Below are 20051 nucleotides of genomic sequence, written 5' to 3' on the forward strand. Positions count from 1 at the left end.
AAGAAGAATGAGAGTTGGACACTGAGGACTTAACAGTACATTTAAAATGATAGGACAGCCTTAAATGGGCTTCTGTAATTATTGCAATGTACCCGAATGCATCACTCGTGACTCAATGCAGACAGTACCAACAGAAGAGAAGTGTGTTGGAGGGTAGGTTTAAAGATGAAAAGATTCAATGTTGCTGATATTTTACAACTAGACTCTGACCATAGTCTTTACTTATTTTCGTTTCAAACAAAAACGGGACTTGCAGGTATACAGTACATAGAGTAGCTCCTATTCTCTTCCACACTCCTTTTCAGAAGGTGGCGGTAATGCGCGCCAAAAATCTTGCCACCCACCAATAAACAGAAGACGCTTAGTGATGACGTCAGCAGAAGCGACGCTTTGCGGAAATTTTCTGTCTTTCCAACCAATTTTAACAAAGAAACTCCTCAAATAACTGCAATGTCTGTGAATTATGCCGCCGGTCTCTCGCCGTACGCAGACAAGGGCGTGTGCGGACTTCCAGAGGTAATATTTTACCACAGTGCGGGTCATTAAATTCCGAAGAACCGGTTTTAGGTGCCAAGATAGCCCTTTAGCAACCTAATTGGTTTATGGTGGGTTACATTGTTGTGACGCACAAATACTTTCAAATTAAATGTACAGGCTGAGGAAAAATAGACCAAAACGGATACAATCAGAAGTTGGATCTGGATGTTAAATCTTGCAATTAACATCTCAAGGTTTCGAGTTTTAGCGAACATACAATGAGTGAGACAATACTATTGTACACAACCTAGTATTCCAAGTTCCAAGATAACTTAACCCCAAAACAAATAAAGGTGGTTAATTTCCTATATTAAGAGCGGAAACAGCTTGGGACGACCAGAAAAAGCTACACAATATGCCCAAGAAATCATTTTTTCGGTCCCAACTCTATTGTATAGTCTGCACACGGCGTCTAAATGATACTTGGACAAAACATTACATACTTTTGTCATGACTCTCTTGTAGTTTGTAACACATTTGCACCACCTCTGTGACCAAAACCATGTTATTTTTTTCCACACTATGTTAAAACAGGTATTTGATAACTCAGAGGAGCTGAAAGCAAAGGTAGAGATCCTCGCTCAGCTTATAAAAGAATCTAAGTACATGGTCGTGCACTCCGGAGCAGGAATCAGCACTTCAGCGGGCATTCCTGATTTCAGGTAAGAAATCATCACCTTTTTTGTATATTATTATGCTAATTTTGAAACTCTAACTTTCTGTTTCTTTATGCCAGTTTCCCATTTATAAAATCTATTTTTATTTGTTGAGCTTCTTGTGAAAACAATGGTCAGTCTCACCCTAAAGCGGACATTGTGTGAGGGAGGACTTTCAGTATTAGTGCAAACATGTCAACATGTATTTATTTGGACATTGACAAAAAAACAGAAATATTCCTACTGGTGATTCAAACTAAAGGTTGCAGATATCACTTGTGACTGGTCTCAAATACAGTTGAATGGAAATTGATCAGCTTGCATTTGTAAGGTTTTCTTTTCGTAGAAATAAAACAACATTTTTGGCATGAAATATAAGAAATGTGTTTCATTGTGATGTTACAATGCAAGAAATACAGAAATTGGAATATAATATTTTTTTTTGTGGTTAAGATGGGTTATTTTGTCTTCTCTTGTAATGCCATAGTTTGAACAGACGAGGGTGGTAGATTTTAAAAACCAGCACAGCACTTTGATAATGAAGCACAATTGACACAAACCATCCATTAAAAATGCCTGCTAAATCATCAGGGTATTTTATTGCCCCTAACTGTTATGTTTGAAAATGTGCATTTGTAATGCATCTGCTCTCTTTATTCATGTTTTACCATTTGTCCTGCACCATTACTGACTTGTCTGCTTGCAGCAATGCTTTGCTAATGATAGGCTGACACACATTCTAGCACAATGATTCCACCTAGTATGACGTATGTATGTATTGAATTTAAATTACTTTACCCGTATTCCATACATTATGGAATTCCAGAATAAGTCAAGGCTCGATTGGTGGTGTGCTGTGAGATGTTTGTAATGTAAAATATTGTATGTGCTCTTGCTTAATAAATACATAATAAACACTGCCGTAGAAGACCCAGACCAAAATTCACATTACTAAAACTCACCAAATCACATGAATGCAGAGCTTCACAGCTCCTCCATGCAGCATCACTTCTGTGGTGATAAGCAGTAATGAATAACACAAGCTGAGTAATTGAGTGATGTATTCCCACCTCTGGGACATGGAGATAGTATATTTTTGTAATAATTTGGCACCTCCAAGGAATTTTACACTACACTGTATTCAGTTGAGATGCCCATTACTTACACGAGAGAAAGGTGTGATATTGATATGTCATAAATTATCCATATACTTCAGCTAAATATTGACATTTTTCTTTAAGATGCAAGACATTCCTCTTGCCTCTTTCATTTTTTTTATGGTCAGTACTCAAATTGAAATAGGATGAATGTTAAATATGAGAAAAAGAAGTTAAAAGAAAAATACCAAGTAAGTCCAAGCACATTTGCAGAAAACAGAAATCACAATAGTATTTAAAAATTCTTTTAAAATGGTTCACTGACAGGTATACAGGTATATAATTGGCCTTCACGCTTGTGTATGTCATTTTTATGCACGTTGTGAGAGACAGAAAATAAGCAAAACATTTGATTTGATGAATGTGTGGGACATACTGTATTATTGTGATCCTATTATTATGATAAGCAAAATATCATGGCAGTCTTATATATTCAACATATTCTCTCTCAGGGGTCCAAAAGGTGTGTGGACATTGGAGGAAAAGGGCGAGTCACCTCACTTTGACACCACGTTTGAAGAGGCCCGGCCCAGCCTGACTCACATGGCCCTGCTCGGCCTCCAGCGGGCCGGATACCTGAAGTATCTCATCAGCCAGAATGTGGATGGCTTGCATGTGCGATCCGGCTTCCCAAGGTGACTTGGCTTTGTACCATTACACAGTCGGCCAACAATTAAAAAATATATATATATTCATTTCAGATAGTCCTCTTTGTTAAGTATTTTCTTGTGATGGTCATTGTGTTTTAGAGATAGCCACGATATCTTTTAGCATTAGTAGCGCCTTACGCAGCCCAGAAGATCCAGCAATATGTTGTCTTTTCCTTTTACACAAAACCCAGCAAAGGCAGGATATTGTCGCATCTGTGTGCACTTTTACGACATCAGACAAACCAGTCAGATTGTGACATTACATTCAACCTGACAGGCAAGAGAAGGAAGTTGTACCGCCATTTTGTTTTACACAGGTGCTGTGTACCCCTGCTGCCTCCGAAGGTGGAATATTGGCAGGACAACATTGTCTCTCCTACTCCTACAGCAGTAATGTGCTTTGTGGAGTTTAATTTGAGTCCAATACAGTTTGTGCTTTTGGCAGTAATTTAATTGTAAAAAGGAACATCCTCTTTTACATGTGGGCAGATGATATTTTGATGTTGTTTACAAAGCCAATTCAACTGCTTCACTGCCCGAAAAGTGTGAAAGGAACACTCTGGAAAATAGAAAGTCAAAATCAGGGTTAGGGTCCAACTTTCTTATGCCATGGCAATGGACTGACCCAGCAAATCCAATTTCCCACTCAATCCAACCATTCAGCCTGTAATGCAATACCTGCTCTCCCTGGAAGCACTTCCATACATCTGCTTCCCTCCAGTTTTGTTCTGCCTTTTCTAATAACGCAACCCTGTCACGTCGGCAAGAGAAAATAATTGAAACATGAGAATGGTTGCTGCAATCTGCCAAGTGGAGCACAGTAATGAAGCCTACTGGCCAGAATATTTATGACAGAACCAATCATCCACGTAGAGCTTGACAACTAGAGTTGTCATGTACACATCACACACTGTGATCTTAAATACAGATGTCTGTGCTCCTAATAGGGATTTGTTGTCGGAACTTCATGGAAACATGTTTGTGGAGGAGTGTGAGAAGTGTGGCAGGTACGTTAACACACTTTTGTACATTTTGTTTTATTCTTTGTATGTTACTGATCAAACAATCTCCCATTTGGTTCTTATATAACGAGAGCTTGTTTGATAGCTTTCTGTTTTGTACAACAGTGTGAATTTTCTGTTCTATCTCAAGACGCAAAGTGAGACTTTTTGCTTTCCCAGGCAGTATGTCAGGGAAAAAGTGATCGGCGTGATGGGCCTCAAGCCAACGGGACGATACTGCGATGTGGTGCGATCCAGGGGGCTCAGAGCCTGCAGGTGAATGCACACACACGCACACACACTATTTTGATGAAAGAAGCTGATCACATCTTTACGACCACAGAGGGAAGTTCATCAGTACTATACTGGACTGGGAGGATGCTCTTCCCGACAGAGATCTGAACAAAGCAGACAATGCAAGCAGGTAAAGTTTGTTTTTCCCCAGATGCACTTAAACCACAGTCCACCTTGGGGCTCAACAGCAAATAAGTCCATATTTACTGTAAAAAGCCTCTTTGGTGTTAATGGATACATCAGTGTCCTTTAATGTCCCCCTTTGCCATCTCAATACTGTATTTCCATTCAGGCTTTTCTCAAGGTAATGGTTTTATTATGTGCTGAGTGGGCACAGTGAACTATGCTTGTTCCATCTCAATGTACTCAGTCAGTGACTCATCACATATGTGATTACCATTTACTGTACTTGGCTAAGAAGATGACTCCCGCTCCAGGAATTTAAAAAATAAAAAAATGAATTGTGGTCCATCTTTTTAGTTACTGTGTTGGCTTATGCAACTATGTTATTCCATTCGAGTTAAATTAGGATTTTCTCAAACGCCTGCTGTGTTTTGCATGTACTAGACTAGCAGACCTGGCACTGACGCTGGGTACCTCCCTGCAGATCAAACCCAGCGGAGACCTTCCACTCGTCACCAAACGCAAAGGCGGGAAAGTGGTCATTGTCAACCTGCAGCCAACCAAGCATGTATGCTCATTCCTGCACTTTCTGCACAAACTATTTTCTGTAGGAACTATACGGACAAAAGTGTGAACCAATTTAATAATGATGGAGTAGACCTGTAATTCCCACCACAAGATTAACCTACAAGCCTAGTAATTTAGTGACAATTAGTAGGGCAGATGCAAGTGTTGGGGGAATGTAACACTAAATACTTGCCATTATTTATCAAATAGAGGCGGTGTATTTTTGGCTTTGTTGTCCATCTTTATGGACCCTTGTTTCAGCCATTATTTAAAATTATATCAGCCATTACTTCAGCCGTATATAAAAGGTATAAAAGGTGGTCCTCGGGTTACGGCTTTCTGAGTTTTGGCGTTTCATGATTATGAACATGCTCCCATAAATTAGAGAAAAACTTAATTTTGGTCTCACTGGAGAACTACTACTGTAGTTTTAGCACGCGCAGGGGAAGAATAATATCTCGCACACTGTGGATGAATAGCGTGTGCCTCATTCAAATCTACAAGGACTGAATAACATCACTTTTAAATGTAAAACTCTTTGCACTTTATAATGTCTCCCAAGTGTATAGCAGTCATTTCACATGGAAGTGAAAATGAACACATGGCTCTGAGATTGGAGAAACCCATACCAATATTGGCAGCATGTATTGGTATTAAACATTGGACTATCACTACCATCATTAAGGATGGTATCCTTCAGCATGTTAAAGCATCTACATGGCCCTATAAAAGCGACTAATAAAAAAGCAGGGCGGTGATCTCATTATTGTTTTATTTGTTGTCCTGCCTCTTCTCTTTCCTCCTACCAATAAGCCACAGAGTAAAGGTAAGGAGTTGTTCTCCATTAGTTCCATTTAATTATTGTATTTCAAATTTTTATTACCATATTTGTATGCTCATGTGTGCAGTGTCGGTGACTTGGGAGTTAATTTAGGTATAGAATTTGACTCACACTAAAACTCGACTTGCTTCACAGTGTATGAACTGAACTCTTATGTACCGCGAGGACCACATATATTAGCATGAACAGACCATGACTTATGTAGTACTTATTCTAAATAAATCCTGGAAAAGAGTCCTTTAACTTAACTTAATTCATATGACATTTGCATGAATTGTTCCAAAATGTGAGCTCATAAGCCCCCCCCACCCCCCCCCCCCCATTGTGTGTCTTGCAGGACAAGCATGCACACTTGCTTATCCACAGCTACGTAGACGAGGTCATGAAGCAGCTCATGGAACGTCTAGGCTTGGACATCCCTAAGTGGGAGGGGCCAACCGTGTGCGAGAGCTCCACCGCCGCACCCGAAGACACTGTCGACATCAAGCCTCAGCGCGCTCTTACTGCTGATGTGAACGTCAAAGGTGAAATCACGAAGAAGGGACGGAAGAGAACAGCAGAATGTCCAGAAGACACAGACGCCATCAAAGAAGAAACTGTGTCTGTAAAGAGGGAGAGGGAAGATCCTCCAGTGGGCGTATGTAACAACAAATAACCTCAGGTACTTTCCTCACCAGCTGTCCAAAAACATTTTACACAAGAGGCTCACCAGTTTGACTGGCTCTACAGAGGACGCAGTTTGTCGCCTCTTTTTTTTGTCTACTGGAACACTTTGACTTATTTTTGGTGGTTGAGCCTTCTTTATTGATTTCCACCATTTCAGCAGCACCACTTAAACCAAGACTCCTCAGCTCAAAGCCTCACAAAATGACACTCAAGCAAAGACTTTGAAATATCTTAGATATGCGGTCAGATATCTGCTACCATGACGGTTTTAAAAATCTAGAACGCATGGCATGGCTAGTTTTTAATAAGCTGCAGCGAGGTGTTAGTATGTTATTAAAATGTCTATTTTTAACATTGTGTTCATTTTTTTTGGCCCTCTGGTAAACAAACAGCTGAGCGTCTCCTTGTGTGAATGATGTACTGCAATATCTTGTTGTAAATAGACGATTGTTCCTAAATTACATTTTTTAATCCCAGGAGGATTTTTTTTATTTTACCTGTGTTTTGGCAATAAATCCAAGCACATCCTTTGTAGCATCGGTTTGTTTTACAGACTACTGTCTGCACATTGTCAGGCAGAAGTGGCCTACTTTCAGTTGAAAGGCAGCATTATAAAGGCAATTATTCATCAAGATTTTACATAATGCTATGATTTATACTACCATGGGACCTCATTAACATCTTAGGTCAGCGCTGACATGTCCTCTATGCGCTGATATCACATGACAATACTCTTAATTATGCGGCGATGACAATCAAAGCATAGAGAGCACTTTTGTTTTTAGCGTTACCATGACTTGTCCACAGATGCTTGTGTGTGGCGATGCACATTTTTAGGGTGTTTGGCCACATATTTCCCAGAAGTCAATCACTGCTTGCAGTGAATCTTAGCTATCTATCATTTATTATCATCACAAACATTGACATTTATCTAGCGTCGGTCATTTGTAGAAATGGCCTTGAAAAGGAGACCTACTGATTTTAATTGTGCTGTGGCCTTGTAGCGCGTCAATCACATTCTGGAACAAACATTAACCAGTGCATTTGTATTCATTACTAAAACTGGGGATTAAGCCTTCTCCTAAGAAGAGTGTGTTATGTTTCCCCTTGCTTTCACACAATGTGACTGATACTTGTGCACCGAGTGAAGCTGTTGGCAGTCCAAATCTTCTGGCGCCTGACTATGGTGGTTGACATTGTTGTTGACTTTGGAAACTGGAGTTTGCATTGACTTTCTTCTTTCTTCCACGTTACGGTTACTAGCCCAAATTGAAAGTGCATTTACCATCACTGAAGCTGTAAAGAAACAGCACGTAGCAATGTGGTCTTAAAAACTCAATAGGAAGACTCCCTTTCATCTCTGATGTATTCACCAGGTCACATCTGATGTGGTGAGTAATTTCACTTGTCAGTTAAATACACACATTGCATGTGCTTCTAGTACAGGATTGGATGTTTCTAGGTTCATTATTTCCTATAGAGCAGGGGTCTCAAACTCAATTTACCTGGGCGCCACTGGAGCTAGGGTCTGGGCAAGGCTGGGCCGCATTAGGTTTTCAAAAAAAAAAAAAACGTATTATTAAAAACAAAAAAATATACAAACTTTTTCAGTGCTTTGGTTCCGATTTTCTACAATAAAAGCTCTGATAAAACATTCCAATGTTCTCAAATATCTTAATTTTTCTGCACAAAATAAGATGAAAAATAAACAAATCAAGAATAAAAATCAATCAATCAGTAATAAATAAATATAATAATGATAATAAAACGGCAAATAAAAACTTAAGAAACCACATATAGTTGGTGGGTAGACAAATTATTTATTTCAGATTAAAATAACAAAACATTATTAGAGCCCTGTAGACATGACAAAACATGACTATAGTCACATTTATACTCTTTTTATTTACAACATATTGCGCAACTGCAGGGTCTTGAGACACATGCTAACTTGCAAACTAGAGAGCTAGCGACCTAAACGGTAGCCTTCAAGTTATTTCCTTTAAACTTAAATAGCCAAAAACTTACCACTTCCACACGGATAGGGAGGATAACTATTAACAGTTATTTAACCTTTAACATGAACATTAATCAAACGTAATAATTTTTTCTGGGTACATGATACCATACAGCATCCATATCAAACTTGCGGGGGCCGCACTAACATTAAACTTTCATATCAAGGCAGGGGCCTCAAACTAGTGTCCGCGTGTTTGAGACCCCTGCTATAGAAACATATTTTGGTTTAGAAATCTGAACATATCAGAGCAGCTTTTGCGGTTTTGTTTATCTTTTATCTGTTCTTGCCTTTACTGTGTATTTATGTGAGATACTTTAAAGAATGATAGGTAGTCATCTAATGCAGTGTAAGTATCAGGGCCAAATAAACCACAAATAACCCACTGCCCCCCGATAATTGAAATGTGATTGACAGTCTATACCTCCATGGACGCTCATCACTCCCACGAAGCTCTGACTGGGAAATTTTCAGCTGACCTGTCCATGTCCAATAACTTGACATGTGAGGGATGAAATATGTATTTCCTCTGGTGGTTGTCTACACAAAGTAGATCCCTGAAGATGAGAATTAATAATAATGTGTGGAATTGAAACGTGCTGTCAGGAGCTCTGACATTGAAATTGCTACTGTGCAGATTATGAAGTGATTTGACAGGGAGGTAATCCAATTGTTTTTGTTTATAGAATTAGACTTCATAATTCATTAACGTATTTATTTTTTTATAATGCTTATACTGCCCAGTGTCATAGAGAAGCGGGAGCCTATCTTGTAAGATTCTTGGCAATAGGTTTACTCACAGTCTCTGAGCAGCAATCAATCCCATGCTGGCTGTATTTCATCAGTGACCCTATTCATGTTCTCCTCTGCTAAATGATTGTGATTCTGTTTGTCAAGATAATTGCCTCCATGGTGCACACAATAGTGATGCGGGGGTCTGAAATATGTGTATATGTGGTATTTACATATGGGAAGGTGAAAAGGATCCATATTCTGACTTGAAAGGTTTCAAAAGAGCAGAAAACGTCATAGCTCTGAGCTACGACTCATTTTCCTTCCCTTTCATCGTTTTCTGATGTGACGGATAACTTTTCATCACACTTTTGTTTTGTGTTTCTATTTTACATCACAGTACATACATTTTCACAGAACAAATATCACAGTGCTACAGTGCTCTTGCCTTCAGTCCAGTATGCTGGCGGCACAGTAAATCCTGGTGTTATTAGACGAGTGTGAGGTCAGATACGTCACACAATAAAACCTCAATGAAATGCAATGTTCACGCTCGAAGGGAAAAGTCTAAATAAAAAATGAATCACGTTACATCGTGCTTTCAACCATCATACTGCATTGTTTGGGTGATGAAGAAAAAGTGATTGCATTTTTTGGTTAGGACTCTATTGTAAATGTGCAAAATGACACAAAAACATAATGGCGCCTCAAATGTTGAACGGTATATTCCAGTCAGCTAAGTTTTTTTTCGGGAAACCTATGCCTCACAAGTCGAACAAAACGTGGCATGATAACCATTATCATTAATCGGGAAAAACTTGATTCATTGCCACACAGTCACGCTCATATTCGCCACCAGAGGGCACTGTTTCTCAAATTGTGGTATGAAAACGTACGGACTTGGAAACAGAGGAATAGCTAGCCGACACGATCTTCTGAAAATGAACTTGAGGAGGACTTTTGTGCGTTTCATGTCAAATTGTAAATATTCAGCTACTCAGTATTTGTCTGTTTAAACCTAAACAGTTACACTGAAAAAGCATGAAGGCTTTAGATCAGGGGACTCAAACACACGGGCCGCAGGCCAAATGTGGCCCGCAGGACACTAGTTTGAGGCCCCCGCCTTGATATGAAAGTTTAATGTTAGTGCGGCCCGCGCAAGTTTGATATGGATGCTGTATGGTATCATGTACCCAGAAAAAATTATTACGTTTGATTAATGTTCATGTTAAAGGTTAAATAACTGTTAATAGTTATCCTCCCTATCCGTGTGGAAGTGGTAAGTTTTTGGCTATTTATGTTTAAAGGAAATAACTTGAAGGCTACCGTTTAGGTCACTAGCTCTCTAGTTTGCGAGTTAGCGTAGCAAGATAATTGAGAACTGTGGAATGTTTTATCAGAGCTTTTCTTGTAGAAAATTGGAACCAAAGCGAAGTTTTTTTTAAATTTTATTGTTTTTAATAAATGCGTTTTTTTTTTTGGAAAACCTGATGTGGCCCACTCTCACCCAGACCCTAGCTCCAGTGGCCCCCAAGTAAATTTAAGTTTGAGACCCCTGCTTTAGATTGTTAGCTAGCTTGTTTGACATAGATGTTAGCCTTCATGCTAGCAAAGTCAGTGTCTTTGATAATTTGGCAGAACAATATTGCAGAACAATTTTCAATCTATAGTGCTTTTGTTTATGCTTTTTAGCTTATGAATGTTGATTTCTTCATGCCCTGAAAACAAAGCCACAACAAATTATATTGTTGTTTCATGCAATGAAATCAATTAGTAAACACGGAGCTACGTATCCGGAAGTCCTTGGGAGCGCTTGGGAATGTGGCCAATCACGGCAGAGTGGGTGTACCAAGAGTCGGGACTGAGGTGGAGTATATTAAAAGCAGGTCGGAAGCAGGAAGTCAAGATTATTAGTTAGCTAGTTTGACATAGATGTTAGCCTTCATGCTAGCAAAGTCAGTGTCTTTGATAGCTTGGCTGAACAATATTGCAGAACAATTTTCAATCTAAAGTGCTTTTGTTTATGCTTTTTAGCTCATGAATGTTGATTTTTTTCATGCCCTGAAAACAAAGCCACAACAAATTATATTGTTGTTTCCGTATCCGGAAGTCCTTGGGAGCGCTTGGGAATGTGGCCAATCACGGCAGAGTGGGTGTACCAAGAGTCTGGACTGAGGTGGAGTATATTAAAAGCAGGTCGGAAGCAGGAAGTCAAGATTATTAGTTAGCTAGTTTGACATAGATGTTAGCCTTCATGCTAGCAAAGTCAGTGTCTTTGATAGCTTGGCTGAACAATATTGCAGAACAATTTTCAATCTAAAGTGCTTTTGTTTATTCTTTTTAGCTTATGAATGTTGATTTCTTCATGCCCTGAAAACAAAGCCACAACAAATTATATTGTTGTTTCATGCAATGAAATCAATTAGTAAACGCGGAGCTACGTATCCGGAAGTCCTTGGGAGCGCTTGGGAATGTGGCCAATCACGGTAGAGTGGGTGTACCAAGAGTCGGGACTGAGGTGGAGTATATTAAAAGCAGGTCGGAAGCAGGAAGTCAATTCCAGCCTGCTGAAGTATTTCAAAAGTAGCATTGAGTTAGCCCGCCATTTGGACCTTTGCAAACACAGTGCTTACAGGAATGTGTGAAATGAGATTTCTCTAGTACAAACAAACTACTACATTGGCATTTAAATTTTGTAATTATTACACCCTGTTTATAAATTAATGAGGCATAAGACAGTCAAAAGGGATCATTTCAACTAAAACAAAACTTGAAGGGAAATGCGTAATCTGCTTATTCCACTGCTGCAAACCCTTGGCGGTTTACATATCTCACAGAGTGCCATGAGAACTTTTAACTGGAGATTGAGACAAGGACAAAAAGGTGGTTGCTCAACAATAACTTTATTGAAACAAACAACCACTCCAAAAACAGCCATCGTCAAATATCCTCAGACCATTGGAAAGTAGAAATTTCACACAGGAATAAATGGACATAAAAAAATGCACATTCTCGTCTGTGTAGCTGCTTACTTATCTATTCATCAGTACTAATGAGTAATTTTCAAAGTACTGCTATTTTTTGAGCCTTGATTATTAGTGCACATCCTGCATATCATGTGTGCGCACTGATGATGCATATAAGTGTGCTTCATTCACCAATTATGTTAAAAGACTAGAAGGTTTCAAGGTTTTTAATACTTTCAATATGCAGAAATATACAAATTTTAGGATAAATAATACATACAAAGTTGGGCGTCCAGTTTGGCCCACAACCTAAAGTCGGCTTTGAGCTTTGGCCCCCGGTGGGATTGAGTTTGACACCCCTGCTATTGTACCAACAGGCATACAGCACCTTATGATGCCGCAGAAGGGTACCAATGAGAAGAATAACCATAGAACCTGACATGGAACTTTTAAATATCAATAACAATCATCCCTGGTTTATTACAGTTAATAGTTTCAGACCTGACTGCAATAAGTTAATTTAGGATTCAATATTAATAAAAGGAATATTTTCAGCATAAAACACCTCTATGACTTTGTAAATACAGTTTTACTATTATTAGAACACTGTTGACATGATATGATACCCCTAAAGTCACCTGAGACTCCTATAATTCTTTGTTTACATCACAAGCTGCGGTATCACTGCAGGAATACATGAGACGGCTGCAGCTTTAAGCATTAGCAGGCTACCAGGGTAACTAAGATATGCCTTTATTCGTCCCTCAGTGGGGAAATTTGCATACTAGTTAACTAGTTAACCTCCAATTTATTTATTCTAAACTTAAGAAAGTATGAAGCCTAAAACTTGCTACTTCCATGTGGAATGGGAAGAGAATCAAAAATCACTGCCATTTTATGACCAGCATACTACCTATAACAGGTCTTTCAATATTTTTAAAATAATAACAGGCCACAGTCAACCACAAAACAGCGATCATTAATTCATTTTTGAAAAAACGCAATCGTAAAAGCTCCTGGTCAGCATGAAAGTGAGCAAAAAAATGAGCAGTTTGAGTTGCATTACACAGCAGTTTATCTCTCTATACATATTATTATAAAATATTTTATTCTGGGGCGGCACGGCGGTCAAGTGGTTAGCGTGCAGACCCCACAGCTAGGAGACTAGGGTTCAATTCCACCCTCGGCCATCTCTGTGTGGAGTTTACATGTTCTCCCCGTGCATGCGTGGGTTTTCTCCGGGTACTCCGGTTTCCTCCCACATTCCAAAAACATGCTAGGTTAATTGGCCACTCCAAATTGTCCATAGGTATGAATGTGAGTGTGAATGGTTGTTTGTCTATATGTGCCCTGTGATTGGCTGGCGACCAGTCCAGGGTGTACCCCGCCTCTCGCCCGAAGACCGCTGGGATAGGCTCCAGCACCCCCTGCAACCCTTGTGAGGAAAAAGCGGTAGAAAATGAATGAATTTTATTCTGGTAATAGTTTGAAATGCAGTTCACTCACAAAAACAAGTTTGATATTATATTGATTGGAAGTCATCCAGTGTCAGTGAACTCAATTTATCATAGAGTATGTCCACCTTGAGAGATGTGTGTAGTATTTAATGCAGAAAAACCCTACAGCCCTATTACGTTCCCAAGATCACATGTTGTCTTTGTGTATCATCACCAAACCGGGGGGTGCTTCCTCCACTCTCCTCCCCCTCAGAGCATGTGTGAAAATGTTCCGGATGGAGCGAGATACCCGCAGAAGAAGCCCCTTGAGTCCAGTGCGGTACTCCTGGCGGATGAGGCAGTACAGGACTGGGTTGAGGCAACTGTTCGCCTGGGCCAGGCACACGCTCAGTGGGAAGGCGTAGGCCTGAGCGTTGTAGAAGGCTTTGCTGAAGGGCACCAGATCAAATTTGATCAATATCCCCCACAGGGTCAGAGCCTGGTTGGGCAGCCAGCAGACGAAGAAGGACAGGACTACGATGGTGACAGACCGGGTGACTTTGGAGCGGCGGCGGTGGCGGCCTTGCTCTCCTTCGGACCTCTGTGCGGAAGCCTCGCCCAACACGCTGCACACAACACGGCGACTCAGGATGAACCTCAGGAGGAGGAGGTAGCACACGCTGATGATGATCAAAGGAACAACAAATCCCAGAAGCACTTTCTGCATTTGGTAGAGTCCGAGTAGAACTTGAGGATCCCAGTGACCGGAATCTAACTCGGAGAACCTCACCAGGCAGAGCTCATCATCAGCAGAAACCTATAGGAACACAATTAATCACAACGATTAATCAAATAATAATAATAATACATTTTTATTTCAAAGCACCTTTCAGGACACCCAAGGTCGCCGTACAGAAGATATAAAAACACGAATATAAAATACAAGATAAAAGACAACAAACAATGAATAAGAACATACAATAAATGCGGTGGGGAACCATGTGACGCGGTTAGAGAGAGTAAGCTAGTTTGAACAGATGAGTTTTGAGTTTGGATAGACTAAGGAGCTGTCGATCGAGAGAGAGAAGTTTGGAAGAAAGGTAGAACTGGGTGTCATCCGCGAAGCAGTGGAAATGAATGTTAAATTTGCGGAAGATATGGCCGAGGGGGAGAAGTTAGGTTATGAAAAGAAGGGGCCCCAGGACAGAGCCCTGGGGCACACCTGTGGTGACTGGAGAGGGGTCGGAGGAGAAAGACTTAAGCTGTATGAACTGAGTGCGGTCCAATACCAAATACCAAAATATTTTTAAATGAAACCATTAACCGATTACCAAAAATAGTTGCCGATTTATTGGATAATGATTAATTGCATTAATCGTTGCCTCTATACTAATCATAATTCTTTAAAACAGGGGTCTCAAACTCAATTTACCTGGGGGCCACCGGAGCTAGGTTCTGGGTGAAGCCGGGCCGCATCAGGTTTTAAAAAAAAAAACAAACCCAAAACGCATTTATTAAAAACTGGAAAAAAATCAATAAAAAAAACTCTTCAATGCTTTTGCTTCTGCTATACCCTACACTTTTTCAGTACTTTGGTTCCGGTTTTCCACACCAAAATATCTGATAAAACATTCCACTGTTCTCAAATATCTTCATTTTTATTTTTCTATACACAAAATAAGATAAAAATAAAAAAAAACAAATTAAGAATAAAGACAATTAATCAATCAATCAGTAATAAATACTAAGTAAAATAATAATAAATAAATAAATTCTATTTTTCAGATTCAAATGTACAGTATTAACAGTTATTTAACCTTTAACATGAACATTAATGAAACTTAATAATTGTGCCCAATTAGCAAGTTAGCATCGTACTCAGTTCCATCTGGGAGCAGCGTGGTAACTTTAACAACATGTTTGATGAGATGCTTTATCTTGACGTGTATTTTCCCTTTTATTCCAAATCATTTCCTGCATTTATTTGTACCCAGCGTCATAAGCCTTTAGCTTCATTGCTAATCCAAAGCAAAACAGGGCGGGGTAACAGGGTAGGGTAACAGTATGGGCGGGGCAAAATCATGTTAATTGTGTCCGGTGTGCACACAGCTTTAAGCTGTCATTTCAACATTAAACTTTGGTATCAAGGTGGGGGCCTCAAAGTAGCGTCTCGGGCCGCAAGTTTGAGACCCCTGATTTAGAGAGATATTGTCCCATATTGTTTTTTTTCCCCTTAACTAGCCAACAAAATGTACTTAAATGCCCCCGAAGAGTACGAAAATAGATCGATGGATGGATGCAACTGAGGTCAACAAACCTGAACTGTAGTAGAGTAGATGGAATGTGGCAGTGTGGCCGCCAGTGCCACTATCCAAATAGCAATACTGGCCCACTTTGCTCGAGCAGCGGCCTTCCGTGGACTGGCTATCTTCAGAGAGGTCACCAGCGAGTGGTAGCGGGTCACGCTCATGGCGGTGAGAAAGAAGACGCTGGCATACATGTTCATGGTGGTGACTGAGCTCACAATCTTGCACATGACCCTGCCAAAGGGCCAACGGAAGTCCAGCACCGTGTCCACGGCCCAGAATGGCAGGGTGAGGACGAACTGGAGGTCCGTGAGCGCCAGACTCATCACGAAACAGTCAATGGAGGAGTGGTGGTGACCACGTCGGCGGAAATGAAGCAGAAAGAGTGCCAGGAGGTTCCCCACCAGCCCGAGGACACACACCACCAGGTAAACAAGAGCAATGAGGACTCGCACCTGGAATGCCACACCAACATATTTACAGTGGTCATGTGGTACACAACATTAACATCTCACATTTGATTTGAACTGAATGTAAGTGGTTAGCTTGCAGGCCACACACCCGAGTTTGATTGCACCCTCCACCCCTGTGGAGTTTGCATGTTTTCTCCGTGCATGTGTGGGTTTTCTCCGGGTACTCCCACATTCCAAAAACATGCTAGGTTAATTAGCGAATCCAAACTGTCCATAGGTATGAATGTGAGTGTGAATGGTTGTTTGTCTATATGTGCCCTGTGATTGGCTGGCGACCCCGCCTCTTGCCCAAAGTCAGCTGGGATAGGCTCTAGTACCCTCGGAAGGAATTTGTCATGCATATCCAGGATCAAGATGTGTTCACTTAGTTTTAATCCAGATTATACACTTTGTCTTCAATGCAGATCTCGCCCAGAATTTCATTCATTCATATTATACCGCTTTTTCCTCACAAACAGAGCCTATCCCAGCTGTCTTTGGGCGAGAGGCGGGGTACACCCTGGACTGGTCGCCAGCCAATCACAGGGCACATATAGACAAACAACCATTCACACTCACATTCATACCTATGGACAATTTGGAGGGTGGAATCAAACTCTGGCCTCCTTGCTGTGAGGTCTGTGCGCTAACCACTCGTCCACCGTGCCGCCCTCATCCAGAATTTAAATTTGATAAATGAAATATGGACAATCCTATTTAAGCCCAAAACACTGTCTAAATGAAATATGTATCGTTTATCACAAAAAGTCAGAAACTGCAATGCCAAACCAAGATTGATCCAGATTTGATCCTGATTTCACATTAAAGTATTTAAAATTGAACAAAATCTCACTGTTGTTTTCATCAATGATGACGTTGATGAAATTAGTTTTTTTTAAACAATGCTTTTTTTCTATCAGTACATTTGTATGTTAAACAGGACTTGATATGCTTTGTTATCATATGTAGCATCTGCAAGCTGTGGGCCGTAAGGGTGTGTCAGTGAGGTCATGGTGTGCTTAGAAATAAATAAAGTAGTAAGTAATAAAGTACATGTACAACAGACTCAGCAGTACGGATCCATTTTAATTTGAAAGAACTGAACTGCGTGGGTGCCATAATGACAATAATATGCTATCAAAATCTATTTTTGTTTTGCTTGTTTGATAGTTAAGACGATTAAATTTTTTTAAACATGCTAGTATTTTGTCAAAACACATAATGATGTGCAGAATAAATATGTACGTGTGTAAAATATGTGTATATTATTCACTTTGCATACAAAGCGGGTCATCCTGTCCCTCTTTGTATGTTTTCACCATCCATTTTCCAGTACTAAAACATACATTATTTGGTATTATTATTATTCATTCATTCATTTTCTACTGCTTTTTCCTCACGAGGGTCGCCGGGGTGCTGGAGCCTATCCCAGCTGTCTTTGGGCGAGAGGCAGCCAATCACAGGGCAGGTATTATTATTATTATTATTATAAGCATTTTGTCCAAAAGACTGAAAATTGGCTGACAAAAACACTGACTGGACTGAATGCACTGAATTATTTCTCAACTGACATGTCAAAGTTTTATCCAGATATAATCCAGTAAATTTAAATTTAACATGGAAAATAAAATTTAGACAAAAATTGTATTTTGTATCTTGGAGCCAAACTTACCGCCATGTTGGCGCTGTCTCCGTGCAGGTCCGCAGAGGACTCCTTGGAGAGGATGTGCAGCCAGCAGTTGAGGGACAGGTTCAAAGCTGCCAGGTTGGACGCTGCGTTCGGGTTCACCAACTTGGACAGTTCGCGGTCGTCCTCCTCTCCTCCACACACGCTCAGCCCACCCGCGGGTGCCGAAGAGCTGCTGTTGCTTTGCATGGCTCCGTGAGACACTTTTAGCGCACTTTTACCACTCCCATTTGTCATTCACTTGGAGAATGCGCAGCGGGCTCAGAGATCTCCATCACTTTCTTCTACAATTTGTGGTGAGTGATCTTCAGATAAATGAATGAAAAATGCAGTTTTTATTAGAACTGGGCTAACTAGAGTGTGTCAGGCTGCAGCCTTCTCCTCTGCCGATGATGCTGACTCCATCCTGGGGCTTTTATACTCCCTCGCATTCCACTTTTCTCCATTTGGAGGCGCAATTTAGCTCCAATTCAAAAATAACGTTAACATCTGCTGTTTTGCAGATTATTTTATCTTCCTGGGATTAAATCATCAGTTTATATATATATATATATATATATATATATATATATATATACATACCCGGGTTCAATTCCACCCTCGGCCATCTCTGTGTGGAGTTTGCATGTTCTCCCCGTGCATGCTTGGGTTTTCTCCGGGTACTCCGGTTTCCTCCCACATTCCAAAAACATGCTAGGTTAATTGGCGACTCCAAATTGTCCATAGGTATGAATGTGAGTGTGAATGGTTGTTTGTCTATATGTGCCCTGTGATTGGCTGGCGACCAGTCCAGGGTGTACCCCACCTCTCGCCCGAAGACAGCTGGGATAGGCTCCAGCACCCCCGCAACCCTCGTGAGGAAAAAGCGGTAGAAAATGAATGAATGAATGAATATATATATATATATATATATATATGCTTATAGGAGACCCGAGTTCAATTCCACCCTCGGCCATCTCTGTGTGGAGTTTGCATGTTGGGCATCTAAACAGCTTAAATAAAACTGTCCATATTTCATTTATCAAATTTAAATTCTGGATGAGGGCGGCACGGCAAGCGAGTGGTTAGCGCGCAGACCTCACAGCAAGGAGACCAGGGTTCGATTCCACCCTCGGCCATCTCTGTGTGGAGTTTGCATGTTCTCCCCGTGCATGCGTGCGTTTTCTCCGGGTACTCCGGTTTCTTCCCACATTCCAAAAACATGCTAGATTAATTGGTGACTCCAAATTGTCCATAGGTATGAATGTGAGTGTGAATGGTTGTTTGTCTATATGTGCCCTGTGATTGCCTGGTGACCAGTAAAGACAGCTGGGATAGGCTCCATCACCCCCACGACCCTCGTGAGGATAAGCAGTAGAAAATGAATGAATGAATATGTATGCTTATTATGCACAATCCCGAGGACAACAGGTGTATCTTAAGGCTCTGCAAGTTTTTTATATGTATTACATTGGTCATATGTAGGCATAGGCATTCAGTATTAGAAATTCAATCAATTCATGCATTAAGAGATTTTCCTTGAAACAAAAATGTATGCTTCATGGAGCCGTAATGCAATGTCTGTGATGTTATGTCCAAATATGACTTTTTCCAGTATGCCCATGCATATAATGTGAAAGTAAGATTTTCCAGACTGATGTGTATAGAAATGAGTCTTTGGACTACAAGGGGTTCAGTAACATGAAGTGATCAGAGGAATGGTGCATTTCAAACAGTCAAAGGAAGAAAGAGCGAGCTGTGGGTGTTGATTTGCATTTCTTACAATCCACAGTTGGATTGTTATCGATGCACCCGCTGTATCCAGTTGTGCTAGATGGATGGGAGGAGGATCAGGGTGACATTTTGCAGTGTTGGGTTTGTTTTTTTGCTGTTTGTGCTCGTCAAATATGCTCCTCATATTAGCTTTTGTGTGTCGCACTAATAATATGCTCCAGCACCAAGGACGTTCAGGAACAAATACAGT

General features: G+C 40.5%; 2 protein-coding genes across 3 annotated transcripts; one reads left to right on the forward strand and one right to left on the reverse strand.

Annotated features, from left to right (window-relative positions):
• Nucleotides 1-301: 301 nt before the first annotated feature.
• On the forward strand, nucleotides 302-15753 carry sirt6 (sirtuin 6). 2 transcript variants are annotated; one of them, XM_078791611.1, is made up of 9 exons: nucleotides 302-516; nucleotides 1072-1199; nucleotides 2803-2985; nucleotides 3948-4007; nucleotides 4182-4277; nucleotides 4345-4425; nucleotides 4863-4986; nucleotides 6164-6487; nucleotides 14134-15753. In XM_078791611.1, the coding sequence occupies exons 1-8, from the start codon at nucleotides 451-453 to the stop codon at nucleotides 6479-6481; spliced, it is 1056 nt and encodes a 351-aa protein (XP_078647737.1). In that variant the 5' UTR covers nucleotides 302-450; the 3' UTR covers nucleotides 6482-6487; nucleotides 14134-15753. The 2 variants fall into 2 exon arrangements, with proteins under 2 accessions (XP_078647737.1, XP_057922820.2); XM_058066837.2 differs by lacking the exon at nucleotides 14134-15753 and having other exon boundaries at nucleotides 304-516; nucleotides 6164-6782.
• LOC131125561 (relaxin-3 receptor 1-like) lies at nucleotides 13769-18412 on the reverse strand. The gene is made up of 3 exons (XM_058067214.2): nucleotides 18074-18412; nucleotides 15961-16404; nucleotides 13769-14460 (listed from the first exon to the last, which is right to left on the reverse strand). Exons 1-3 carry the CDS (start codon nucleotides 18323-18325, stop codon nucleotides 13852-13854), a joined length of 1305 nt encoding a protein of 434 aa, XP_057923197.2. The 5' UTR covers nucleotides 18326-18412; the 3' UTR covers nucleotides 13769-13851.
• Between the last annotated feature and the right edge of the window lie 1639 nt (nucleotides 18413-20051).

The sequence above is a fragment of the Doryrhamphus excisus genome, linkage group LG6 (assembly GCF_037039965.1).
Source record: "Doryrhamphus excisus strain RoL-2023G ecotype Guam linkage group LG6, RoL_Dexc_Guam_v1.1, whole genome shotgun sequence".
NCBI lineage: Eukaryota > Metazoa > Chordata > Actinopteri > Syngnathiformes > Syngnathidae > Doryrhamphus > Doryrhamphus excisus.

What these genes read in the sequence shown, in the direction of transcription:
- LOC131125561 (XM_058067214.2), bottom strand. Translation starts at nt 18,325, where the DNA reads ATGACAAATGGGAGTGGTAAAAGTGCGCTAAAAGTGTCTCACGGAGCC. An exon ending in GAGACAGCGCCAACATGGCG is followed by an intron (nt 16,405 to 18,073) that starts GTAAGTTTGGCT and finishes GTGGCATTCCAG; the next exon opens with GTGCGAGTCCTCATTGCTCT. An exon ending in TCTACTCTACTACAGTTCAG is followed by an intron (nt 14,461 to 15,960) that starts GTTTGTTGACCT and finishes GTGTTCCTATAG; the next exon opens with GTTTCTGCTGATGATGAGCT.
- sirt6 (XM_078791611.1), top strand. Translation starts at nt 451, where the DNA reads ATGTCTGTGAATTATGCCGCCGGTCTCTCGCCGTACGCAGACAAGGGC. An exon ending in GCGTGTGCGGACTTCCAGAG is followed by an intron (nt 517 to 1,071) that starts GTAATATTTTAC and finishes ATGTTAAAACAG; the next exon opens with GTATTTGATAACTCAGAGGA. An exon ending in AGGGGGCTCAGAGCCTGCAG is followed by an intron (nt 4,278 to 4,344) that starts GTGAATGCACAC and finishes TTACGACCACAG; the next exon opens with AGGGAAGTTCATCAGTACTA.